This window comes from Geospiza fortis, unplaced genomic scaffold, assembly GCF_000277835.1.
Source record: "Geospiza fortis unplaced genomic scaffold, GeoFor_1.0 scaffold66, whole genome shotgun sequence".
In the NCBI taxonomy this organism is placed as follows: Eukaryota; Metazoa; Chordata; class Aves; order Passeriformes; family Thraupidae; genus Geospiza; species Geospiza fortis.
In genome coordinates, this window is record NW_005054312.1 from 3,195,989 (window position 1) to 3,219,726 (window position 23,738).

At 37.3% G+C, this 23,738-nt stretch overlaps 1 protein-coding gene across 24 annotated transcripts in view; it reads left to right on the forward strand.

The window, feature by feature from the left end:
* Nucleotides 1–20,770, forward strand: part of MADD (MAP kinase activating death domain) — a 60,605-nt gene extending 39,835 nt beyond the window's left edge. For 13 of the 24 annotated variants that reach the window (XM_031055705.1, XM_031055703.1, XM_031055702.1 and 10 more), the window contains 13 exons: nt 448–556; nt 1,099–1,161; nt 1,540–1,660; nt 2,794–2,899; nt 3,946–4,056; nt 4,923–5,030; nt 5,121–5,285; nt 6,410–6,482; nt 7,521–7,627; nt 12,636–12,644; nt 12,902–12,971; nt 17,817–17,863; nt 19,295–20,770. In XM_031055705.1, coding sequence (XP_030911565.1) covers nt 448–556; nt 1,099–1,161; nt 1,540–1,660; nt 2,794–2,899; nt 3,946–4,056; nt 4,923–5,030; nt 5,121–5,285; nt 6,410–6,482; nt 7,521–7,627; nt 12,636–12,644; nt 12,902–12,971; nt 17,817–17,863; nt 19,295–19,402 — 1,197 coding nt within the window. In that variant the 3' untranslated portion in view covers nt 19,403–20,770. The remainder of the gene's footprint in view (nt 1–447; nt 557–1,098; nt 1,162–1,539; nt 1,661–2,793; nt 2,900–3,945; nt 4,057–4,922; nt 5,031–5,120; nt 5,286–6,409; nt 6,483–7,520; nt 7,628–12,635; nt 12,645–12,901; nt 12,972–17,816; nt 17,864–19,294) is intronic. The other 11 variants (XM_031055713.1, XM_031055716.1, XM_031055720.1 and 8 more) reach the window with 5 other exon arrangements.
* The last annotated feature ends 2,968 nt before the right edge of the window (nt 20,771–23,738 follow it).

Below are 23,738 nucleotides of genomic sequence, written 5' to 3' on the forward strand. Positions count from 1 at the left end.
GCAATGAATTCAAATATTGCACCATAGTTTACCTGGTGTAGTGAAGTAAATGGGCCAGCTTTGTTGTCACAGTTCCTGCTGGCTGGTCTTCCCAACTCTCACTCTTCAGGCCAGATGAGATGGAATTATTTGCTTAATGTCACACCGTTATGAATGCATAAGTGTGAAATATGGGGGATGACAGAAGAGGTTCTTCCCTTCAGTCTGGGGCTTGCATTTTTGTTTTGCCTCAGTTTTCATTCTCTCTTTGATTTTTCTTTGGCTGACTCTGGATGTTTAATTGTATTACACTGCTCTTTGAAGAAAACAATTGTTTTGTGAATGTTTGCAGGAGAAGCTTTTTTTGAAGTATAGCTTGCAAACTTGTGTCTGTTAAACCCAACAGCACAAGAGAGAGCCCTGCAGGGTGCAGAGTTAAATTGCCAATGCCTCTTGTATTATTTTCAGGCCAAGTCTCACAACCTGAAACAGAGTGTGAAGGATAGCAAAGGGAGCACTCCAGGGAGAGGCCCAGAGGATGGGAACCAACGTGTCTATCTGTATGAAGGACTTTTGGGTAAGCTACGTTTTTTTTTGTGGGGAGGGAATCTTTCAGGTTGGAGTTCAGATGAAATCATGTCTAGGACAAACTGGAATTTTCACTTCCCCTGACACTGTTTTTAACCTCTAACTGTTGTCCATGCTGGTAGAATGGGAAGGCACATCAGATCATTCAGAGTAAAGCCAAAGTTTTGCTGAGGAAATTGAGTAAGTGTAAGAGGAGATTGGTGTGAGTGGTGTAGTTTGCATAAAATTAAATATGTCCAAGTCTCTTGCTCTTCTTGAATACAAATTCTTTAAACAATATGAAGAAGGGGAGAAGGAAGTTAGCTATGTGTGGAAAGCTAAAATATTTCACTGACTTGAAAAAAGATCATTCAGCTTAAGTCACTGAACAAAGGGCTAAACTCAGAGTACTAAAGGGCTTCAAGTAGCTCCCTTGAATTAGGAGTACCTTGGCTATTTTGTATTTTGTCTGCACTTGTTAATCAAAAGCTCTCTCTTCCTGTGTTTTTCATCCTTCCCATTTATCGTTCCTACCTGCTTGGAATGGTGCAGGTAGGGATAAAGGATCTGTCTGGGACCAGTTAGAGGATGCTGCAATGGAAACCTTCTCTCTGAGTAATAACCTTATCTTTCCACTTCTCTGTGTGTTTGCTGTGATCTGTGTCTGTGTGAGATATTCCTGTCTCTTTTGGGCAGTGTTAACAGTTTATGGAAGAAGCTATACTCCTTAAAGAATAGAGATGAGAGGTACTTTACTGTAAGGCATTAAAAATATTGTGCCATTAATTAGAATGAGAGATTTGTCTTGTCTTTTCTTTTACACTTCAGTTGTGATATTGCTTGTGGTTTACAAGTAACATTTTTTTTTTAAATATAGTTTCATTGTGTGTTGGCTAATGGTATTTTCAAGGAGTGGGGATGAACAGAAATTAATCATAAAGTATCTGAGTGGAATAAACAGAATAAATGCTCAATTTTTTATACATTGCATAGGCAAAGAGCGTTCAACTTTGTGGGACCAGATGCAGTTCTGGGAAGATGCTTTCTTGGATGCTGTGATGTTAGAGAGAGAAGGAATGGGGATGGACCAGGGACCTCAGGAGATGATTGACAGGTAAATTCTTTAGTAGACATTTTTCCTCCTCATTGTTTCACCTGGGGCTGAAATAGTAAAAATAGTAGGGAAAAAATTATTTTAATTCTACTTAACATGCTATTGTCACTTTGTAAACCTTGTTACTATACCTGAGTATTCCAAAGGGAGCCTTTCCTCTCTCTGCTGGTCAGTAGCTCCTGATACTGAAATACTTGTCTTCAGTTATGACATACTTTTTTACTCTTGTGGTGAGATATTTCCTGAAAAATGGGTAATGTAAGCATAAGAACAATATGAACAGATGGAATAGACTAGATCATTAGTAAAGTAAGAGATTTCTGTGGCTATGTTCTGGAATAATAGTGTGTTGACATACAGTGAAAGAATGAAATAGTTCCAGAAATGGCATTTTGAGCCTTCTCAAAATGCAAAGTAACTTAAAGGTGTTTTCACAGCTTGTAGTTAAAAAAAAACCAAAAAAACCTCATGAGGAAACCACTCTCTAGAAATACCTACGTGGTTGCCTAAGGCTTGACTGCTTCTAAGATCTCAGTCTTGACTCATTTCCTCTTGCTCCCCCCAGCTCTATTAACAGCTGATCATTCTATGCTCTTGTCTACCACCTGCAGCTCTACTGCCTCCATCCATGCTATCATGGAACATGAAATCTGGTAGCCAAAATAAGAACTAATTTGGGGTGATGGTTTCAAAACTATTATTCCAGAAACTGCCTACCTTACTGGAAAAAGACAGTGCCTGGTGCACTTCCTTCATCAGCTTTCTTCTGCCTTGCAGCTGTATTTAAGCTCTAATGTGGGATAGCTCTTGTGCTGAGTTATGTGTTTCTCTTCTGACAGTTGTAATTGTCACGGAGCTGCCACTGCAGAGAACAGGAAATGGATGATAAGCCCAGCAGACCACTAACAAATTTCCCACTGAGCAGATGTTATTTGCTTCACCTAGTTAATAATTAAGGGAAATGTTTAATTACTGATGACAGTGTTTTACTGCAAAATGCCCATTTGACTTAGTGTTTTTAGAGGTTTTATTTGCTGTACGCTTTGCAAACAGTGCTGTGTCCTCTGTCAGTGCTTTAGTGAAGTGGATGAAGAATGCCTGTGAGTCTGCCTCACATGTAGCTCTTCTTGCAGGTATCTTTCCCTGGGAGAACACGATCGAAAGCGTTTGGAGGATGATGAGGATCGCTTGTTGGCTACACTGCTGCATAATATGATTGCTTATATGCTTATGATTAAGGTGACTTCTTGTTCTTTTTAGTAGATTGCTACTCAGATTTAAGCAGTATATTTTGTTTGTGTTGTTTTGAAACCATACATCTCTGTTTATGAAACCCAGAACTGTGGATAATAAGGGCAGTTTCTAGTAGAAACTGCCCAGTTGGAAGGCTTTCTGTTGCTGGAGAGATGAATTTATTTGAGCTGTCAAGGGAAGCATAATCCTGCTAACCGAACACTTTGGTACTTTATTTTCTTGTTTTGCATAACAGAGCCTAGTAGGCTTTAATTTTAAAATATACTGAAAAATACAATGCTTCTTTCAAGCACAAAGAATTCTTGTCAAAGGAAGGAAGCAGATTGAGTTTGTTTTATATACTCCACAACATTAAGGTCATAATGCAAATGTGGTAAAAACCAGTATTTGATCCAGCTTGAAATCAGCACTCAAACGTGAGTGTACTGTCTTTGAAGCCTTTAGTATCAATGGATGGCATTCATGGTAGCCTTTTGAAATGGCAACTGATGCAGAAATATTTTGCTTCTGAGCTTGTCTGCAGCTCATCTTCAGGAGGAACCTTTTGCTGTTTGAGGGCTCTCTGGGAGTGCTTGTTAGAGCCACAGCCTAGTGACCAGGAAACACATGGTGAAAGAACAAGAACTCTGAAAGATGCTGTGTTGTGTTGAGGGCTCCACAGCTTCATAACTTGAGTTTGTGCAGAGAAAGAGGTGGAGGAGCTGGTCTGGCCAATGAGACTCAGAAGTGGTAACATGGAGAACTGAGGCTTTTAATGTCAGTAGTTGGAAGTAGTGGGTAGTGGAACTGCAGCTTGAACACATGGGCAGGCCAGAAATCTGTTGTGCACAGCATCACTTGCCCTGTAGCTGGAAAAAGTGGGATATGTGGAATGAGGTCCTGTACTGCTGATTAAAGAGACCCTAGCATGGGTGAATTGGATAAAAGTTGTTTTGCTTCTTAGCAGTGGAAACCAAGATATATTTGGGAGATTGGAGTTGCCTCCTGTGAATAGAGAAGAGTATGCAACTGTCTGTATATCTGCTTTCTAGGTGAACAAGAATGATATTAGGAAAAAGGTGCGTCGGCTAATGGGAAAATCACATATTGGATTGGTGCACAGCCAGCAAATAAATGATATTCTAGACAAACTTGCCAATCTGGTAAGTAAAACAGTGCTGAGTGGGATATACCTCTGGGAACTACAGTGGAGGAAATAAATTGCCTGAAAAATCTTACGTATATTCTCTGCAACACTAATTTAAAAATATTAAAAAGAATTAATTGAAGTTTTAAATGCTACTCTTCACAAATATAGAATAAAGACTATGACTATATGACCCTGTTTATAATGTTTTAAGGTTCCACAGTTAGAGCTGCAATACAAATGTGTATAAACATGACACTTATGTACAACAGTTCTGTGCAACATTAATGTTTTCTTAATAACGTTTGTTGGCAGGAATCTTTATGTAAGAAGAGTTTAGTTTTCTATCAATTTCCAGGCCACTATAAGACTTAGAGCAATCAGTTTCTGTACAAAACTGTTCCCAGTATTCATAGAGAATAAACCCGATGTCCTCTAATGATCAATAAGAATACAGGCTAAAGCTTCAGTTAGTAAATCTAGCCAGTTTTTAACACAACCGTCACCAGGGTGGACACAAGCTAGGATCTTTTAAAGGTAATTTCTACCTTTGGAACTTACTTTTCTGCACAGAAAAGGCACAAAATGATCTTATAATTAATTGGGAAAAATCAGACCAGTTTACTGCAATGATACCAGAACTCAGACACCTCACTTTCCCATACTGAGTATGGTACCACATGAGTATTGTATGCTGTCATAACTCTCCCAGTCACACTTGTTGAAACTAAACTTACTAGAATATCTTACAGCTTTGTCCAAAATTGTCTCCAATGAGCTCATTAAATACTGTTAAAAATTCTTCTTTCTTTCATTTGTGCCACCTAATGTTTTGGTTTTTTTTCAATGTTCATTCATGATTGCATGTGGGTTTTTTTCTAGAATGGACGGGAACTCCCTGTGAGACCCAGTGGCAGGCGCCACATCAAGAAGCAGACTTTTGTAGTACATGCTGGGACAGACACAACAGGAGACATATTTTTCATGGAGGTAGAGACAAGAATAATACTAATGTAACCAGTAACAGAAGAATTAAGAGAAACAGCATGAAAAATCTTACATAATATTTTGTGCTCCCAGGTATGTGATGATTGTATTGTGCTGAGGAGCAACATTGGAACTGTGTATGAACGTTGGTGGTATGAGAAGCTCATCAACATGACTTACTGTCCCAAAACAAAAGTTCTTTGCCTCTGGCGCAGGAATGGTCAGGAGACACAATTAAACAAGTTCTACACAAAGAAGGTTTGTATCTTGTTTAATATACACAATACTGCAGGGAAAACTGCACAGAAAAAAAAAATCCTTTGTGTGTCATATTCTGTGTTTAATCAAAAAATAGCACTCTCTTTCCAGCACTGGTTACTGAACTGCAATGACTGTTTAGCAGCACTGACATCTGAAGCTGGCCTTGTGCCCTGTCATTTACTTGAAGACAGTTGTCCACCAGAAAGTATTTAAGAAATAACATGTAGCTTTTTTGTTGGAAGAAGGAAAGCATCAGTATTACTAAATATTGTGTGAGCTGGCAGGCTTGTGAAGATAGTAAAAATACTACAGAGGATTCATGGGCAAAACCTAAATAAAACTATGCCCTAGGAGTTAATTGTATAATTTTTGATCTTAGAATTCTAGAATGGCTTGGGTTGGAGGGGACCTTTAAGATCACCTACTTTAAACACCCCATTACCATGGGACACCTTCCATTAGTCCCTCTGTCCATGTCAGTGACAAAGGTGTTAAACAGCATCGGACCCAGTACTGACACCCAAGGAGCAGCACTTGTCACTGATTTCCACTTGGATGCTGAGCCATTATCTCAATTATTTTGAGTTTGTCCATCCATCAGATTTGTTCCTTTCTAGTACAGAGTAGCTCAGCTCTGTGTCCTGTATCTTGGGCTATTGACAGAAAATTTTCTTAAATTTAGCTCTGAGATTATGGCTTAATCTCAGAGTTGAAGGAAGAGGAAGAGAAGAATATGCCATAAGGAAATTGATAAGAATAACAAAAAGATAGGTATTAGGTGCATGACTAACAATATTGATTGCTGCAAGCTGAAAGAAAGGGAGGGATTATTTTGATGCCTATTCTACAGTAAGAAACTGCATAGGCTTGGTTAGAATGTGCTAATGCATGAGCTCTTCACTAACTTTTGTTAAATGCTATGAAATATTTTCTCGATCATCTTGTAAAACAAATATAAGTACTGACTAGTAATAAGGTGTACTTGAACTTGTATAGGCTTTTGGTCATTGGGCACTACATGGGGCTTGTTTTTTTTGTAGAATCTTAGAATCTTGCTGTTCTTTTCCCTCCCTTGGTAATTTGGAGGAATAATATTGTATTACTCTCCTTATATCTGTTAGTGTCGGGAACTGTACTACTGTGTAAAAGACAGTATGGAGCGAGCAGCAGCAAGGCAGCAAAGCATTAAACCAGGTACAAGATTTTAAATGTTGGGAACATTTTTTGTTTAATCTGCAATCAGCAATTTTTTTATTAATAACTCCTTTGAACATAATCTCCTTTTACTTGGAAATCTTGGGGTAACTTTGTGCATCCGTGTGCAAGTAGCAGATTGTTGTCTTTAGCAAGACTGTATTTGAAAGATATTTTAAGAATTGGATGATAATGTAGTATTGAAAATATGTTTGAAAAGTGTTTGCATTGTGTTAAAAGCCATTCCCCAGAGCTTAGTGGTTCTGCAAAAAATGATAATTTTTCAAAAATAATTTTAAGAATGCACTTTTTGGCTGAACTGAATAATGCATAAGAAACTAGATGAAAATGTCTAGATTATTTACCTATTAATAACCTCTCCTAAATTATTATTTAAATAATATTTTGACATTTTAAGTACTTAAAATAATGCCAGGCCATGCAGCTCACAAATACAATCCTCCTTTGTGCTGCTTATGTATCTGTACTTAAGATTGTACTCTCTATGGTATTATGTGATTGCGGGATCTTGCTATTCAGAAATGAAATGTGGCATTTAAAGCAAACAAACAATACTCCAATATGACATACAATAAATACAGGATGAACTGACATTGATGTTACTTCATGTTACCAGAATGAAGTTTATTACAATTCTAAAAATTCTAGTGGTTCTTAGAAAGCTGTCATTAGTGAATGGACTCCCTGACATGGTCTCTGCTATTCTTAGTAGTGTCCTTTTCCTATGCAGATCAATAGGAATTATGTTTTTACTATTTAATATTCCCCTTCAGCATACCATGACTTGGCTGACTGCTTTCTGCACACCCTCTCTCTCTCTCTCTCTCTCTGAATTTTTCTTCTTCTTTTTTTTTTTTTTTTTTTTTTTTTTTTTTTTTTTTTTTTTTTTTTTTAGGGGGGGGGGGGGTGGTTGGTTGGTGTTTTTTTTGTTTGTTTGTTTTGTTTTGTTTTTGTTTTTTGTTTTTTCTTCTTTTGTTTTTTGTTTTGGATTTTTTTTTTTCTTTATTAACATCACAGGCCCTGAGTTGGGTGGTGAGTTCCCTGTGCAGGATATGAAAACCGGTGAAGGAGGTCTTCTTCAGGTCACACTGGAAGGAATTAACCTGAAATTTATGCACAGTCAGGTATGAGGGAAATCTATGAGAAGACTGAGCATGAAGCTTTCTGCAGCATGCCTGTATAGGTGTTTCCTCTTCCCAGAGTATTAGTAAGGAGAGGGGATAGTTTGATGTGGGTAAAAAAAACTTAGATATATTTACACTCAAACCCACAAGCATGTATCTATATATCTATATCTATATATTTATAAAAACACACTGAAATTAAATATCCTCAGGAAAACTATAATCTGTTAAAGAAAATGTTGATAGATCTTTCAGCTTCTTGTTTGTTGTGGTCTGAATTGTCTAAGCAGAAAACAAATGTTAGCCTGTATTAAGGGACAGAAAAAGTGATCAATAATAATCTAAGCGGCTATAATGCATCACACCATGAACAAATCCTCATTGCATAAGCGGTCAGCCTTAAAAATACCGTGTTTGAGTATTACAGATACAGAAGGCAACCTTCTGCATTGTATTTAATCTATTGTATTTTAAAATTTTAGAAATTATATGTAGAAGTTTGTAAAAAAATAAAATAGGACACTGGCTCTTAATGTAATTTACAAAAATAAGAAAAAAGTACTGATTTCTTTTTCCTTCCAAAAAGCAGATATTGTGGGCATAGAGGAAACACAAGTAGAATTGTCATTTCTTCCTTTCTCTGGATGTTGTTTCTGTTGCTTCCTTTGATCCTTGTATTTTATTTTGCTTTATGTTTTTTTGTTTTGCATATATTAAATGCATGCTATGCTAGACAGTAGAATCAATTTTTAGGGGAGAAGGGAGAATGTGTGTATGTGTGTGAGAGTGAGAGAGAGAAAGAAAGAAAAGCTTCTGTCAGTTCTCTGTGGAGTGTTTTTTCCTTTCCTTCTGACTAGACTTTTCTCCCCACACAAGCTTTGTTTTTCTTTGAGGATACATCAGTGTAGATCCCACTGGAAGTGCACATGCATCTCAAACACACATGCTCAGAATCTTTAATACTTCTCCCAAGGTCACAGCAGCACCATGTGCCACTTTGAGTTCATATGTGCCACTCTAAGGAGTGGAGAGTTGTGAACCTCTCTCAGTTTCCTTGCTGTCTCTTACAAGTCCTACCTGCAATGTCCAACCTGCTGTAGAGTTTCAGACCTACTCTGTGATGGACACTCTACTTGACTAAGTTACAGATTTTATCTTTTCATCGGGTGTGCTGAAATACAAAGAACTGTAAGAAGAAGTTATTGGTTGCACAAAATGAATTTTCATAGTTCTTGAAAATGACAAGTCTAAAGCCTTTGAAAATTAAACCCTGGTCTTAAAGCAACAGTATGATATCCTTATAGATGGATATAATAGAAATTAATTTGTCCTAAGGTAAGGACACAAAATAGGAATGTTCTGTTTGCTACTTTGCCCAGAAGTCAAAAAAGTTCTGCTATAACTGCTCATCTCTATGGAGATGACTCCATTTCATAAATGAAAAGGCAGGCAAATTCACATTTGCAGTGAGAAGGGACATAGGAAAAGATAGCCACATCAGTAGCAGCATGGTTTCTTAAGCATTGCAGGTATCTTCACAAGACAAAGACCCTCCATGTTAAGCACATAGTGAGCACACATGTATTTGTGAAAAAGAAAAACTCCAGATGCAAGCCTTATTTTTTTTTTCCTTAAAGGCTGGAATGACATCTGGAGCATTAGTTTTGTACAACAGGTACTGAGACCTGTGCTACTACCAGAATTCATAGAATACCAGCTTTATCATATCCTTTCTTATAGAGAATGGTGTTCTAATCTGCTGTCTGTCATGAAGATTCCTATCTTTTTTCTGGAAAAGAGGCTGTACAGGCCAGACCCATGACATATGCCAGCAATCTCCCTCACCTGAAGGATTATTCTTACTCTTCATCACCTTTCCAATGAAGCTATTGCCATTACTTAAGATAGATATTGAAACAAGTGCAATTCTGGAAAATACTCTGCATTTATTCAATATGTTTAATTCTTGGTCTGTTAGATTATGTCACCAGGGCATTCAGTACCATTTAGGGGATCCAAGATATATAACTTTGTTTTCCTTCTCAAAGCAAAGTGTCTAGAAAGATAACGAACATGTATCATTTGAGGATATCTGTAGAATGGACAACTGTAGCAATTACATAAAGGACTCCTACTAGTTGCACCATGCAAAAAAAAAAAAAAACCAACGCATCCCCACCAGTTTCATAATCTTTGGAGCTAAAGGATGTTGGCATTCTTATTCTGACACTCGTCAACCAGTCTGTTTTCTTAATAAAGGGTCTGCTGTTCTGGATGATTTTTTTTCAATTCTTGTATACATTGTGTGAATTGCTTCCTAAGGCAGTTGATTTCAGAATATTTATATAAGCATCATTAAAATCAGGATCTCACAACTGTTTTTCAGTGTTGAAAATGGCATTTTCTATTTCTGTTGAGTCTGAATGGGAATACTGACCAATGGGGATACAAAAGCCTACAGGATCTCATTAGGCACAACTTTCTCTTCATCTTCCTCTCCTTACTTAATATGATGGCCCTGTCCTTGGCTATCTTTCCAAGTACTCTTTTCAATATTGTGGGTTACTAGTATAAGGGATTTCTATTGCTCTGCTTGACTGGACATCATAGAATTCATTGAGAACATAGGAAGAGGAGTTTCCACTTTCTAAAAGAAAAATATACATGGAGTCTATGTGAGAGGACTGAACATACTGCTTAGGTGTGAAGCTTGCTGTTATGAAGCTGTTTTTGAAGGCTCTTGATTTGTGGTGTGTGTACTTTCTTACCATCTTGTGAATTCCTCAGGCAATGTCTCAGATGCATGGTGGGAGAACCTGTTACTGACATGTGAAGAGTTGTCTTTAGTGTTCACAGATTGTCTCACCATGCTGCTGCACATGTAAGTTTAAGAATAAAAATGTTGAAGTCTGTCTGTGCCTAGCAGGTTAGAGGATGTTCTTTAGAATAGGGAGGAATCAAGTGTACCTGTTCAATTGGCAGATAATTCTGAGTTCACATCTACAGACTCTATTGTAACATTGGGACTCAGTAGCCTGTGCCCGTTACGAATTCATGTGTGTAAAAATAGATGGAAGCTTAATAAGATGCATAAGGCACATGCCCATCTACAGTAGGATCCACACTGAATGCTCTGTCTTGAGGAACCACAGTTTCCCTAGGGTAAGTAACTGTATTTCCTTTATGTGTGTTTTCTGATGGAGTGAGAGGAGAGCATCTCTGTCCCTTAAACAATATAGCAAGAAATTGCCCTTTAACTAATATCTTCTGAAAATGGATTGTAATTGTGACAGACTTGATAAATTTTCATCTTGCTCATAGGTCTTGTGGAAATGCAGCACTCCGTAACATTAACTAGATTGTGAGCACCTGGGGCAGTCAAGTCTCTGAGGCAGTTTTACTCTTCCCAGATAAAATTACCAGTGTTTTGCTGAGCCTTTCTATTGAGCTTTTGAATTTTTATACTTCAGACTATTAGCAAAAACTTTTCACAGAAAAGATTACAGAATAAACAGAACTAAGTGCAGTAAAGAAAGTATTCTGTTATTGATTTGTTTATTCTGTAAGTGTACCTCAAAAATTAAAATGTTTTTGACCAAGTAAACTGATATAGCATATGAATGAAAACAGGCAAATAAAAAAAAGATGGGATTAAGTCTCCTTTCCCTTGAGTGCTTGAACATAAGCAGAAATAAAGATTCTGGTTAAGTAAGTGGAAGTTTTGAGATTTTATGTTGAACAAAAAATATCTCAGGTCTCTTGGTTAGTTCCCTGTCAATAAAAATAAGAATAAAATTCCTTTGACTTGAAAATCAGCATGTCTTATCTCAGATGTACAGTGGATTTACTGATCCTCTTGATATACAATAAGTCTCTTCAAAAAACTCTACAACAATTTCTAGTGTTGACATCCTTTGTCTTTCATGCATAGCATATAATGCATAACTACATTGATGTTGCTAATATGGGATTCAAGAGGGTTGCAGAGTTTTCCTTTCCCTTCTTTCCAAGACAATGAAGTTTCTCCGGTACCATTTAATAAAAAGGTCCTGAGATTATGGTGTCCTAAAGGCGTAGGCACTTGAAGTATCAAACCACACTATTGTAAAACGGTTTTTAAAGGACCGCTGTAAGGTGTTTGATGTAGACACTCCAAATATTACGGCCATGTTACTCTTAGTGTTTCTCTTGCCTTGAAAAGCAAGTCTATTAGAAACTGGGATATGGATTAGAGTCTTTATAGCACTTGCTACAGCTTCTTGTGTCTGTGTACTGACTTTGACCCCTCCAGACATGTGCACATAAGAAGGGTCTATTTTGTATCTTCAAATAGATTGGATGTTAAACAAACTCATTATGCAAAGAGAACTTGTTTATTCATGCAGTCTTGGTCTATGTTCTGGACTGAGAAACCTCGTTGTGTAGTTCAACAGCTTTTGTCTTTTGGGCTTCATGTATGTAAAATATGACTTTAAGGCAGGTTTCTTTTCTAAATGACTTGTTCAACTGGCAGAGCCATATGTGAAGTGAGCAAAAACAGAGAAGGATCCAAACTCTCCCATCCTGCTTCAAGTAGAAAACTGGTACTGTTAAAAGGAGATGGTTCCAAGAGTAATTCTGAAGATTATATGTCATAAACTCTAGTAAAATCTTACATGGCAGAAGTGTCAGGGAGAAGAAAGGTTGGTGTTAGTCATTGGATTCAATTTGACTACTTGGTAGGTTAGGAGGATCAGTATCAGGGTGGGAATTATAGTGCCCCTTACCTGCCCTCTGTGCTGGAGGAGGATGCATGGAGGGGCAGAAACTACCTGGGATGGATCAGAGGCTATAAATAGTGCCAAATTTGGGAGCCAGCTTTATTCTCGTCCCCCTCTTTTGCTGTATTTCAGGTGTGTTGGTATTCTTTTTGCAATAACTCATTTGAGTGCCTGAAGGGGTAGCAATGTTGGATATGTCAGAGTTACTAACTCCTTCGTTTCTCTTCCATGCTTTCTCCTCCTGCAAGGAGCGGAAGGTACTTCATCTTCTGCTGTCTTCGCTTCTTAGCACTTTTAAGTTTTTTGTTGATTTCTAGCATTGTGGCAAGTTTGTCTTCTGAATATTTATTTCACCCTTTATTTATATATTAAACTGTAAATGAACTGGTAGTGTATGCTATCAAACTTCAGGTTGTACCTGTTGTGATGATGTTTTTGTTTAATTTTGATTTTTGGTTTAAAAAAACCTCCAAACCCAACTAATTTTATGTTACTTTTCCTCCTGTTTTTGTAGGTTTTCATAGAGCTGAATCACATTAAAAAGTGCAATACTGTGCGAGGAGTCTTTGTCCTGGAGGAATTTGGTAATTACATTATTTTGATATTAGGTCTGTACTCACATGGCAGTAACTCAAATTTCCAGTCTTCAGATTCAGAGTTGCACTGCAGTTTCAAAGATGGGAGAGAATGTAGAGTGCCTATAAGGAGTTGCCTGGGACATGGGTGACTTAACATAAAAATTTCCACATTAATTTTTATCATATTAAGATTTCTGATCCAGATGCTTTTTATTATTAGACAGAGAAAAGGTCCTGAGTCTTTTGAAACAAACAAAAACCAGAAACCAGATGTGGATGTGTGTGAGAATCGTCTTGGTCTGTTCCTTTTTCATCTGAAATATCACATTTTTAAGGCAGGATTTAAAGTTGATCTTTCTCAACACACCACGCTTTCATTACAAAGAATTACTGTTAACTGCAAAGCTTTCTTTTTGCTCTAATGTAGTTTAATTTTTGTTGAAGGGAGCAGAAGCTGTTTTGTCAAGTTGTACTTCATTTATCCTGTGATTGTTATTTTAGAGAATGAGTGGAAAAGTAAAGGTTAAGAAGAACAGAGAGTTTGTACTGTTTTGGTCAGTTATTGCTGTTGCATATCTGCCTACACCGGAGTCTGGGCAATATTTCAGGTTACTCTTCAGTGTTAGTGTCAGTCACAATACTCTTAATTAGGGTCTGAAAAGTACAAGTGACTTCAGATGCAGCTCTCTGGAGGGGTGGTCCACATACTTCTCCTGAAGCCCAAATTGGTTTATTCTTCCAGCCATCTTTGAGACATTTGTTCAGGTCTTAGGAGTATGTCTGAAACATATAAAAAGGAGCTGAAATTTAATTCCATAGTAGATCAGCATGCATACTTTGGCCATTAAATAGAATCTGCATCAGCAGCTCCCATTACCAAGACCATCATTGTTCTTTGGTACTGTGAACAGAATGTTCTGGCTGAGGGCTTCTCTCTTGAATTACAGAACTATTAACATGAGATGTCCAAAATTAATGTCTTTGTACATGAGAATTTATTGTCTCCTTTGGGTGACACGAAGTTCTAAGTGATAAAACCCTTCTGGCTGTTGCAGTTTGCTTGTTGTTTACCGTAAATCTCCCAGGTGTTTCAAATTTGAATTGATGAACCATTTTTTTCCAATTTTTGAAAATGTTGTTCATGATTCATATGATCAGATCTGTATATTTAAACCCTGAACATTTTCTAATAGCTTAGATGTTTATAAATTCTGTTCAATTTCTGTTCCTTTGATAGATGTTTTCACGCTGATGGGCACACTTCATTTTATTACTCCAGAAATTTCTGGAGTCAGTAAAAGATTATTGATTGGTTTTATGAAGATGAGAATTCAGAAGCCATAAAATTAGCTTAAAGAATGGCTTCGGCTTCTGAAATCTTTACTTAAAAGAAATTACTTTGATCAGAAATTATTTTGGATAATTTTTTGAGGTTTTATGCAAAGAACTTCTTTTAATAGATTGTTTATATTCCACAAGAAGAAAGACAGTGTTTGACTTGGTTATTTCTAGTTAATTTGTATTGGTGACTCTGTAACAGAGCATTTAGCCCCTAAATAATATCTGTAAGAAATGTAAGAAAAAGGACTTTTATTTTTTTACAAAAGATTTTGTAAACAAGGGCCTATTGCAAAAGCTAGAATTGTCATATGGAACTTAAAAAAATTAAGAAGTAACTAAAAATAAACTGGGAGTTGAAATCTACAAGCAAAAACTGAGAAATTAAACCACTTGAGGTCCTCTCTCACAAAATAGAGGTCACAGAGAGGAACCAATTTAGATGTGCCAAATGAGATTGACAATTTGCCTATCCAGCTAATACAGAGGAAAAAAAAAGGAGGAGGATGTTGCAAGGGAGGTAACTTTTCTTCTTATGCTGAGATTAGAGTCCACCTCAGAGCTGTTTTTTGAATTGTTGTAAAGGTGAGAGAATATGACCGTCTGTCCTATTCAAGATAAATGAACATGTGTGGTAGTAGCAGACTAAAAGCATTCATCAAAAACTTGCTTCAGAAGAATGAAGTTATTTAGTGTTAAACGTTGTAAACCTTGCCATCAGATTTATTATAGTAGGAGCATATTGAAGTAGTAGATGCTCTTAGAAAGGTAGATTCTGGTAAGTGTGCATATTCCAGTCTGATGGGAAGTACTTAAATGCAAGATTTTGATTTTACCCAGCATGAGTGCTCCAAATTAGTGGTAGCACAGGAGGATATTAAAGGTCTGTTTGTGTTAATGCTGGGTTTAAATGGCAGCATCACAGCTGGGTTTGTGGTTTCAGAGCAGGATGCAAGCAGAAGTTCAGGAATTGTGTCCCACAAATGAAAGTGTAAACTTAAGTAAGTGAGGAAATATAAGGTTCTTCCCTCTGGAATTTGAGTTACTGCTGTGTACTTGTGCTTTACTTTCTTGTGGCCCCTTCACCGCCGCTGCTATGAAAACCTTCATTCTCCAGCAGGTAAAGTGATTTCCCCTAAACTCATTTTGTGGTAGCACCATATTTTCATTTACAGGATCAAAGGCTGCAGGATGGTGCCTAATTTACTCCCTTTATCCACTCAGTTCAAGAGCATCAGGAATAACTTCTAATGTTAGAAGAAAATGCTAATCTCTCAGTTTGAGGCTTGAATCTTTGAAAGCTTGGGTCTTTTCTTTGGGGTTTTTTCTTGTTGTGGTAGGGGGATCTTTTTTTTTGTGGGAGGGCAGTTTCTCTTTTCCTTTCTTCCTTTTTTCTTTGTATTCTGCAGTAGTAGTGCTTTGACTTCTGTGTTTGTAAATGCAGACCCACTCTTCTTAATCTTCCTAACTCAGTCCTCTCAGGAGAATTTTCTGCATTGGAAGGACTGTGAAGGAGTATTTTAAATAAAGACAAGGCAATTTACTGTGGAGAGACAGTACCTTGCCTAGCTGCTCTCCTCTTCCTTCTCTTCCTATTCTCAATTATGATACAGGACTTTACAGCTTCCCTTCTCTCCTTCCCTCGTGGCACAAGGTCCTTACAGCTTTCCCTTCCTGCTTTTTGAAGAGTATATGAACAGTTCTATGTTATCCAGTGGGCAGTGAGACTTACACAGCTGTAAAAGTCCTACCCTATTTGGCTGTGCACCAGCCTCACTCCCACCTTTATCCCCTGGTGACATGGAGTTAATTTGGAACATCTGGTGCCAACGGGTAAGGTAGCTTGGATGTGCACCTCCTTATCTCCCCAGCTTTAATCTCTGGTATCATTGAGGCAGTGCAGCCTGGGTGTGCACTTCTCTTGTTTCTCAGCCCTTCACGCAACTGCCAACTCCAAGGAGAGTGAGAATTGAAAAATAAAACAAAAATATTACTTTTTACCATCATTTTCTGTACTTTTCAATAGATTATTTTCAAGAATGACAGTACCATGACATATGAGAATTAGTAGGTACTGGTTATATTTTGAGAACTTTCTCAAACCCAGTCTGCACTGCCTACTCTTGGCCCCTTAGAGTGTGATCCGTCTCCCTCTCCAGCGTTTAGCTGTGTCATACCATAGTTGAAGAGATGACATCTGCATGGATAGGTTTTGTTGTGGACTTTTCCTGGCTCTTCATACTGAACTCATCTGCCTCTGTTTCTTTTCTTGTCACTAGTACTATGTGTAATAAAACATTTATCCTTCCTCTATGAACCTGGAATGATTTGGTTTTGCATAATTTCTGTACTGCTTCTTCTAAATTCTTTTGTTGTGACACAGAAATTTCATGGCAAATTCCAGCTGTTCTGGAAGGGAAGTACTCAGAGCTGGCCTTGGTATTCCCCTGATATGGACATTTTAAATTTGCCAGTTGAATGTTCTAGTGTGGTCTTTGTTCTCTTCTGGTGATTTCCCATGGTATCTGTTCACAACATTTGCAGACCGAGTGCGGGCCAAAGGCACAGTTCAGATGCACTGCACACAAACGGGCTGGTTACAGTTTGCTTTTTTGTGCATTCTACAATGAGAAAAAAAGAGACAAATTTCCTTTACCTATATTATGCCAGTTTTCTTTCTATCAGTTTGAGGCAGTGCAATGGAACAAGGGCAGATTTTCTGGAGAATAGATTTTTTTATCAATGCCCTAATCTTCTTTTTATAAAAAGATTTCTGTAAACCAACCAGCTTGGTATTTTAGGAATACATGTCACTGAACTCAGCATTTTATTTTAAGGCAACTCATTCAAAAACTATGAATGTTTTCAGGGAGTATGTCAAGTAAATACCATCACACACATCCTATACAGGAGAAAGAATATCTTGAGAAACTTAAAATAGAGCTGGAAAACAGTCTTCAAGTTAAGAAAAAAATTCTCCCTCAGCTAATTTTTTTCCCTCTGGATTTCGCTAGCTTACTATACAGTATACAGTGTTCAACAGTTCTTTTGAAATCTCGTGCTCAGCAAAGATCTCACGGGTAGAATCTCTGGGACTCGTATAGTGACAAATTCCTATGGAAATTTTGGGTTATGTTTTATTGTAGTAGGCATTACACATAGTTTGTTATTAAGCATATTTTTTCATTATTTTTACTGTCTAGCAGGAATAAGTAATATGAGAAAAGCCAGAGTCTCTTAAGAACCATCAAATATCTGCTGTGCCAAACAGAGGCAGTGAAAATTTTTGCCAGCTTGAGTAATTTATTATGACATTACCAGTGTCTTACAAGGATATATGTAATGTAAATGAAAAGAAGTATGTAGAAGTGAGGGATAGTGAAGTGCCCTGTACCTGCACCTGCTGTCTGTCTGCCTCCCTTCCCTTTCCCATGGGAACATTGTACTATTTCTTCCCCATTTGCCTCTCGTTTTTTGAACTTTTTGTTTTGTCTCTTGCCCGTCCGGTTTTAGTTCCTGAAACTAAAGAAGTGGTGAGCCACAAGTACAAGACGCCAATGGTGAGTCTACTGTGATGCCTCTGGTGGTTTTCTAGAGGATGTATCTTTACATTTTCATGTGGAGAAAAGAATTACATTGAGACTGCAGGATTTACAGTGAAACACTTTCTGATGTTTTCAGTAGGGGGAGACAGCAAAACTCAGTGATTGTTGGATCTATGAAATTAGAGGAACTCACCAGTGCAGAAAGCACTGTTTCCTTTTTTAAGACAGACAAAGATGAAAGGTTCCCAATTTGGCATTGAACTTCAGCACAATAGGAACTGGTGGAACTGTTGAATTTTAAGATAGTGCAGAACACAACCCTTACTCCATAGAAGTGATGGAAAGGCAGGCTACTTCCTAAGAATAAAATGGTTGTTAACAGTTTACAAAAAATTCCCATCTCCTTGTGCGCAATGACTTGTGAGAGAACAGTAAAAGTATTGATTCCTACTGTATAGATGAGTTCATGTTCTGGAATAATATTCAGTTTTTAAAACAATTTTTGTGAACACCAGCAGTTGATAATGATACTTAGCACTTTTATATGTGATCAGACTTATATGCATTCATGAGGAAGAAATAGGAACCAATGATTATCATCAGAAGGGAAATTTCAGTTTATGTCTGATGTGCAGTGTGCACATTTGGTGATTTCATGGAAACTCAGTCATGGAAACTTCAAGAGGAGAGAGAGCAAAATTGTTTGAAGAAGCTGGAAAGGTTTTAGAACAAAATGCTTAGAATATATGTAGTTTAAGAAGCAAATAGCTGTATCTGTTAGTAAGAAAAGCCAGTTTAATGAAAAAAATATTTTATGGAAGTGTTTTAGCTGATACTGTAATACAACAATGCTTATTACCTTTACAAAGATTTTAAGTGTCAGTTTAAAGGACAAGAATTTTTAAGATCATCAGAACAGCTGGCATTAGAACTAGTATATAAATTAAGTCTAAGTCTTACCTTCACCGAATTGTGCTGCCAGTCATATGGTAAAAGAGGATTTTTGGTTAAAGAATAGCACAGTTAATCAGTTAAATAATTGTGAAACTGAGTAGTGCTATGTGAAACCCTCTCTTTAGTTAGCTTTTTCAACCCCTCCCAGAAAATACCTTGTAATTTCATGCAAAAGACCAAAAGCAAATATGCAGAATGGTTTTTCCAAAGCCGGTTGGCCAACGTTCTAGTTTAGCATGCTGTTCTTAAAAATTACTAAATCATACTGTTAAGCAGCTACTATTTTTATCCCAAAGGAATTTTTTATTTTGTTATATGGCTCTTCTTCTCTCTCTGTCTCAGTTAGAAGGTGGTAGGGGACACATTTCCCTGGTTTTTTCTGTAGCCAGAGTACTTGTCCCATGAAGGAAGACATACAGGAAAATACAAATGGACAATGGATTTTGTAAAACACTTAATCTGAATTTCAGTATCTCTTCTAAATTCTTGTAGGCTCATGAGATCTGCTACTCCGTGCTGTGTCTCTTCTCTTATGTGGCTGCAATTCGTGGAAAAGAGGCAGAAAACAAAAGCAAACCACCTCGACCGGTTTCCAGTTGATCAGGATACTTGGAAATATCTACCCTTTGGCACACTGATATGCAGTACTCCCAGTTTTACTGCAGTTACTGGAGTTCACCTTCTGTCTTTCCTGAGAACTTGATTATTTATGTATGACCCTGCAAGTCTTTCCCCATAGAAAAGCCTAAGCCTTCCCTGTTCAGTCTCCTTCTGAATTCATCCTTAATGGAGTTTTTAAATGAGCTTTTAATCAGACAGTTTTGAGCACCTGCATCCAGCTGTGAGTGACTTACTCTGGACATTCCTTTGAAATTCGTTTTTTGTTAAGATGAGTAACAGCTTGAGTTTGGTTGTTTTTTGTTCTAGTGGTACTTGTTACAATTTGATCACTTTTCAACTGCAGGCTTCTGCTTTCAGATTCTCCGGTATGTGCACAGTGGAAGCAGCCTGGTCCTGTATGTTGTTTCAATGTAGTGTTTTTGTTGTTTTCCTTCTGTGTTGTTCATTTTAAATTACCAACATGGTGTTCCTGTCACATAGTTCTACAGTCCCTTTTGGTAGAGGTGAACAATTTAGCTGTCAGAGTCTTAAAATATCATGTGACAGTTGAAGTTTGGTTATTTAATTGGTCCATCTGTGGAGATGGCTCTTCTCAAGTGGAGAGAGAAACTTTGAAAGTGGTATAGCGTAAAAAACCTCAACACTTCATGGGTTCTGTGGATTTTCAAATGGGATTTTAGGTAACATTTGTAGCTACCCCAACAGTAGAGTTCACAGATGCAAACAAGCACTCCCTAAAGCAGTTAATCACAGGGATTAGAAAATGAATAAGGCAGTGTAAAACTTGGAAACATTATTGGCAGAAGCATAGTACAGAAATCTGCAGAACATGTTCAGAAGCTCAGAGAATTTTGCTGTCTCCAAATTTTTAAACTATTGCTTTTGTTTTTGTTTTCAATCTGTACCTGTATATGAAGGGATCTTGAAAATATTGTGTTTATGTATAATGAAACTCACGTAGTTAAAACTATCCATCACATTCCTTATTTTAAATAGGCTGGATATGAATGGTTTTTTTGCATCCTGTTTTTGTCTTTGAACTGTACTGCACTTGTCTGGAAAGCTCTTAGGATGCTAGAAGGTGAGACTGTCTAGAGAAAATAATGTTACATGTAAAACACCAGGAAAAATTGCTCTGGCACAAACTGATGTATTGTATGTTTTGACATAGAATCCTGACTAAATGCACCCAGAAATAACCCTGTTTTGGCTTGGTCAGGGTATCTGCCATTTAAAATGAAATATACTAGTATGGGTGAGGATGATGTAAATATTACAGTATCACATCTATTTATAGAAACTGTACAGCTCTCTGAATGTGAAAATAAAATGTCATTCAACCAGCAATTAGTTTTCATCCTCCTGTGCTTTACTATCATTTGTTATTCTGAAACAAATGTAATTATATACAAAATACATCACACACATAGATGAAATACTGGAAAAGAGAAGACTCTAAGTGGGCAATCTAAATTTCTTTCCACATAAGCAGCTTTAAATAATGTGGGTTTTTTTCCTTCTTCTAAAACAACATCTGTGTCATTTGTCTTTAAAACAAAAGTGTTTGAAAAACATGAATAGGAAAAATGGACACATCTGAAATATGGAAATTTCTTTTGCCAGCTTGCAAGTGGAAGTGGTACATAAATGATCTTTCATCCTTTCCTAATACAAAAGCAAAGCTGAAATTGGCGAATAATGAAATTAACCTGGTTTGAATTTATTTTCTTTCTTTTGTCTTCTGAGACCGTAAATCTTCTTATAGCAATATCTGAAATTTTAGCATTTGTAGTTCTCTGCATACTACTGTATTTCAAGTACAGTTAAGACTGAAAGCACTTTGGTGTACAATAGAGGTTTCATTTGTGCAGTGCTGGGTTCCACTGAGGTAGACCATTTCAATTTTTAGGTTGTAATTATGTTAGTAGGCCTATTAACATAATCAACTTAAAATTGTAGGGGAAAGATTATTAAACGCACAACATCATTTACTATATACAGCTCCTTTTTAAATTACATAAGCTGCTGTTTGCTTTAGGCTGATGAGAAACATCAGTGCAGAATAAGACTTTTAAAGGACCTGATAATAAAAATGGCCCTCTGTCCCTTTTGACAGAATTTGTTTTGACAAACAAGTGTGGCTAAATATAGAACTTGCTGCTCCATGGCTGGGATGAATCAGTAAAAAGCTCAGCATCTGCTCTGACACTGGGCTTCTGCTCTTTAGGTGAGACTTGGCTTCAAAACTGAGGACATTTTTGAAATACATGAAATGTTTTGCATACTTGATGTTTAGGGTGTAGCACATTCATCTGAGCCAAAGACGTGCTGTGCAGAATTTCCACCACCAAATGCCCAGTGCTGCTCTCTGGATACCAAATGCAAATGCAAGCTGGATTTTAAATTGTCACAAAAGTGTAGATCTTTTGGAATCTTCCATCCTTTCCACTCCATCACTCTGAAGCACTTAGAGATAGATGAACTTTGTTTTGGAGGAAAAAAGTTATTACAGTGATTTGCAAGTGTTTTGGTTATGTCCCACTCATTTTGATATTTAGGTAACAATACCTTGATAGCAGGTAAGAACTTATAGGCCTCTAAACCTTCCAGAACCAAATGAAAGTCTAACAGAGTAATTAGGCTAACAGACTAACTATAAATCATTCTAGAAATTTCCTAACACAAAAAGAATAATTTGTACGTTTTTACCACTAGGAGGAGCCTGTGTCTTAGTTTTTAAGAATTTCAAAATTGCAACCTTTTTTATTTTAACGCTCGTGTTATTTCCAAGGCTCCTACACAAATGTTACAAAGAACATAAACTTGCCTTAAAACTTCCTTATGGCTGAACAGGTTTCTTTTTCTGCTACAATTTCTTTTTTGTGGAGGTTTTCAAAGTGATGGTTATAAAGTGTTCTCTGCAAATGCTGGAATTTGTGAGTAGTCTTCCTGGCAATTTTCAAAGTGGAACCTAAGTTACTAATTTATCTGTATTCTGGTTATCAGATCTTCATTGTGATGTTCCAAAAATGCTTTTATTTGTGAATGCAGTGTCCACTTCTAATATGAGTGGGTTCACATTTTAAAGGTTAAAAGTTTAAACATCAGTGAGTGTCACGATGCTGGTACTTATTAAGTGATATTTGTTAAGGATATGTCTGGGAAAAGCATTTTGAAGGTCTTTTGAGGGAAAGAACTCATTACTTTAAGAAACCTGTTGTAAAAATCTCCTGTACCCAGATTCCTAACTACAGATAATCCCTACCATCCTACTTTAACACTTTCAGGATAGCAGAGCAAGATGAAATGGTCATCTGGATATTAAAAACCTTAATTGCTAGTAAATATAAATCATTAAGAATTGCAATTCCAACTAAAGTTCTAGCTTAGTAATCAAAGTGGATGGGAAAATTGGCTGTGATTTTAAGCCTTATGAAGCTTTACATTGCAAAAATATTGAAAATATTTCTAGAATGATGCTGCTTTTGGCTCACAGAGTGTGTTTCTAATAAGGACACATTTGCCTGCAATGGTAACAAATCAGCTCTTGCCCCAGTGTCAGGCAGAGGCTCTTGTTATCACTGAATTCAGAACTAGGCAGGAAATAGAAGCTAAGCTTCTCACAAAGAGCAATATCCCAGTTCTCCTTGACTGCCAAAGGGATGAAAGTCAGATTATGTTGCCTCTGAGGCAAGCTCTTCCTTCTGGGAAAAAAATGATTTCTGCTTAACTCTGACTCCAGTGGTACTTACAAACTCAAAGTCTCTGCTCCTAGACAAGCCAGGTGTTGAAGCAAAACATCTCAGAGCTCCAGAAGAAGTGGAAATGGGGACCAATAAGCAGTAGCTTTGTGCAAAAGACCTTGTCATACAAAAGGCAATGCCAGATGGTTTTTTGCTGTTCCAGAAGTCACAATTCAGCCAGAGGCATCTGCTTGTCACAAGGGCAGGACACTCCCAGGCAGCAGAGTGGTGACTGTCTGTGCTGGTGGTAAAGGCTTCACACAGAGCCCTACCCTGTGATACCCTTGGAAGGTGTTAAGTGTGAACAACAGCTTTGAGATTCTACAGCCATTCCCAGTGTGGCTGTTTCACTAAAATAGTGGAAATGTGATGAAGCTTTAATAGTAGGTGTGTGATCCCTCTTTCCAGCACTGTGTCTGAAGGTTTAAAAGCTTGATGTTGATGACAAGGGAGGTTTGAGTGCAATTGAGTACATGGCAGGCTTAATACCTCTTTCAGGCAGGTACTGTACTCAGATATGGTAAAAATGGTCTTGTTTATACCAAGGTTAGTAAAATCATAAGTTAACTTTC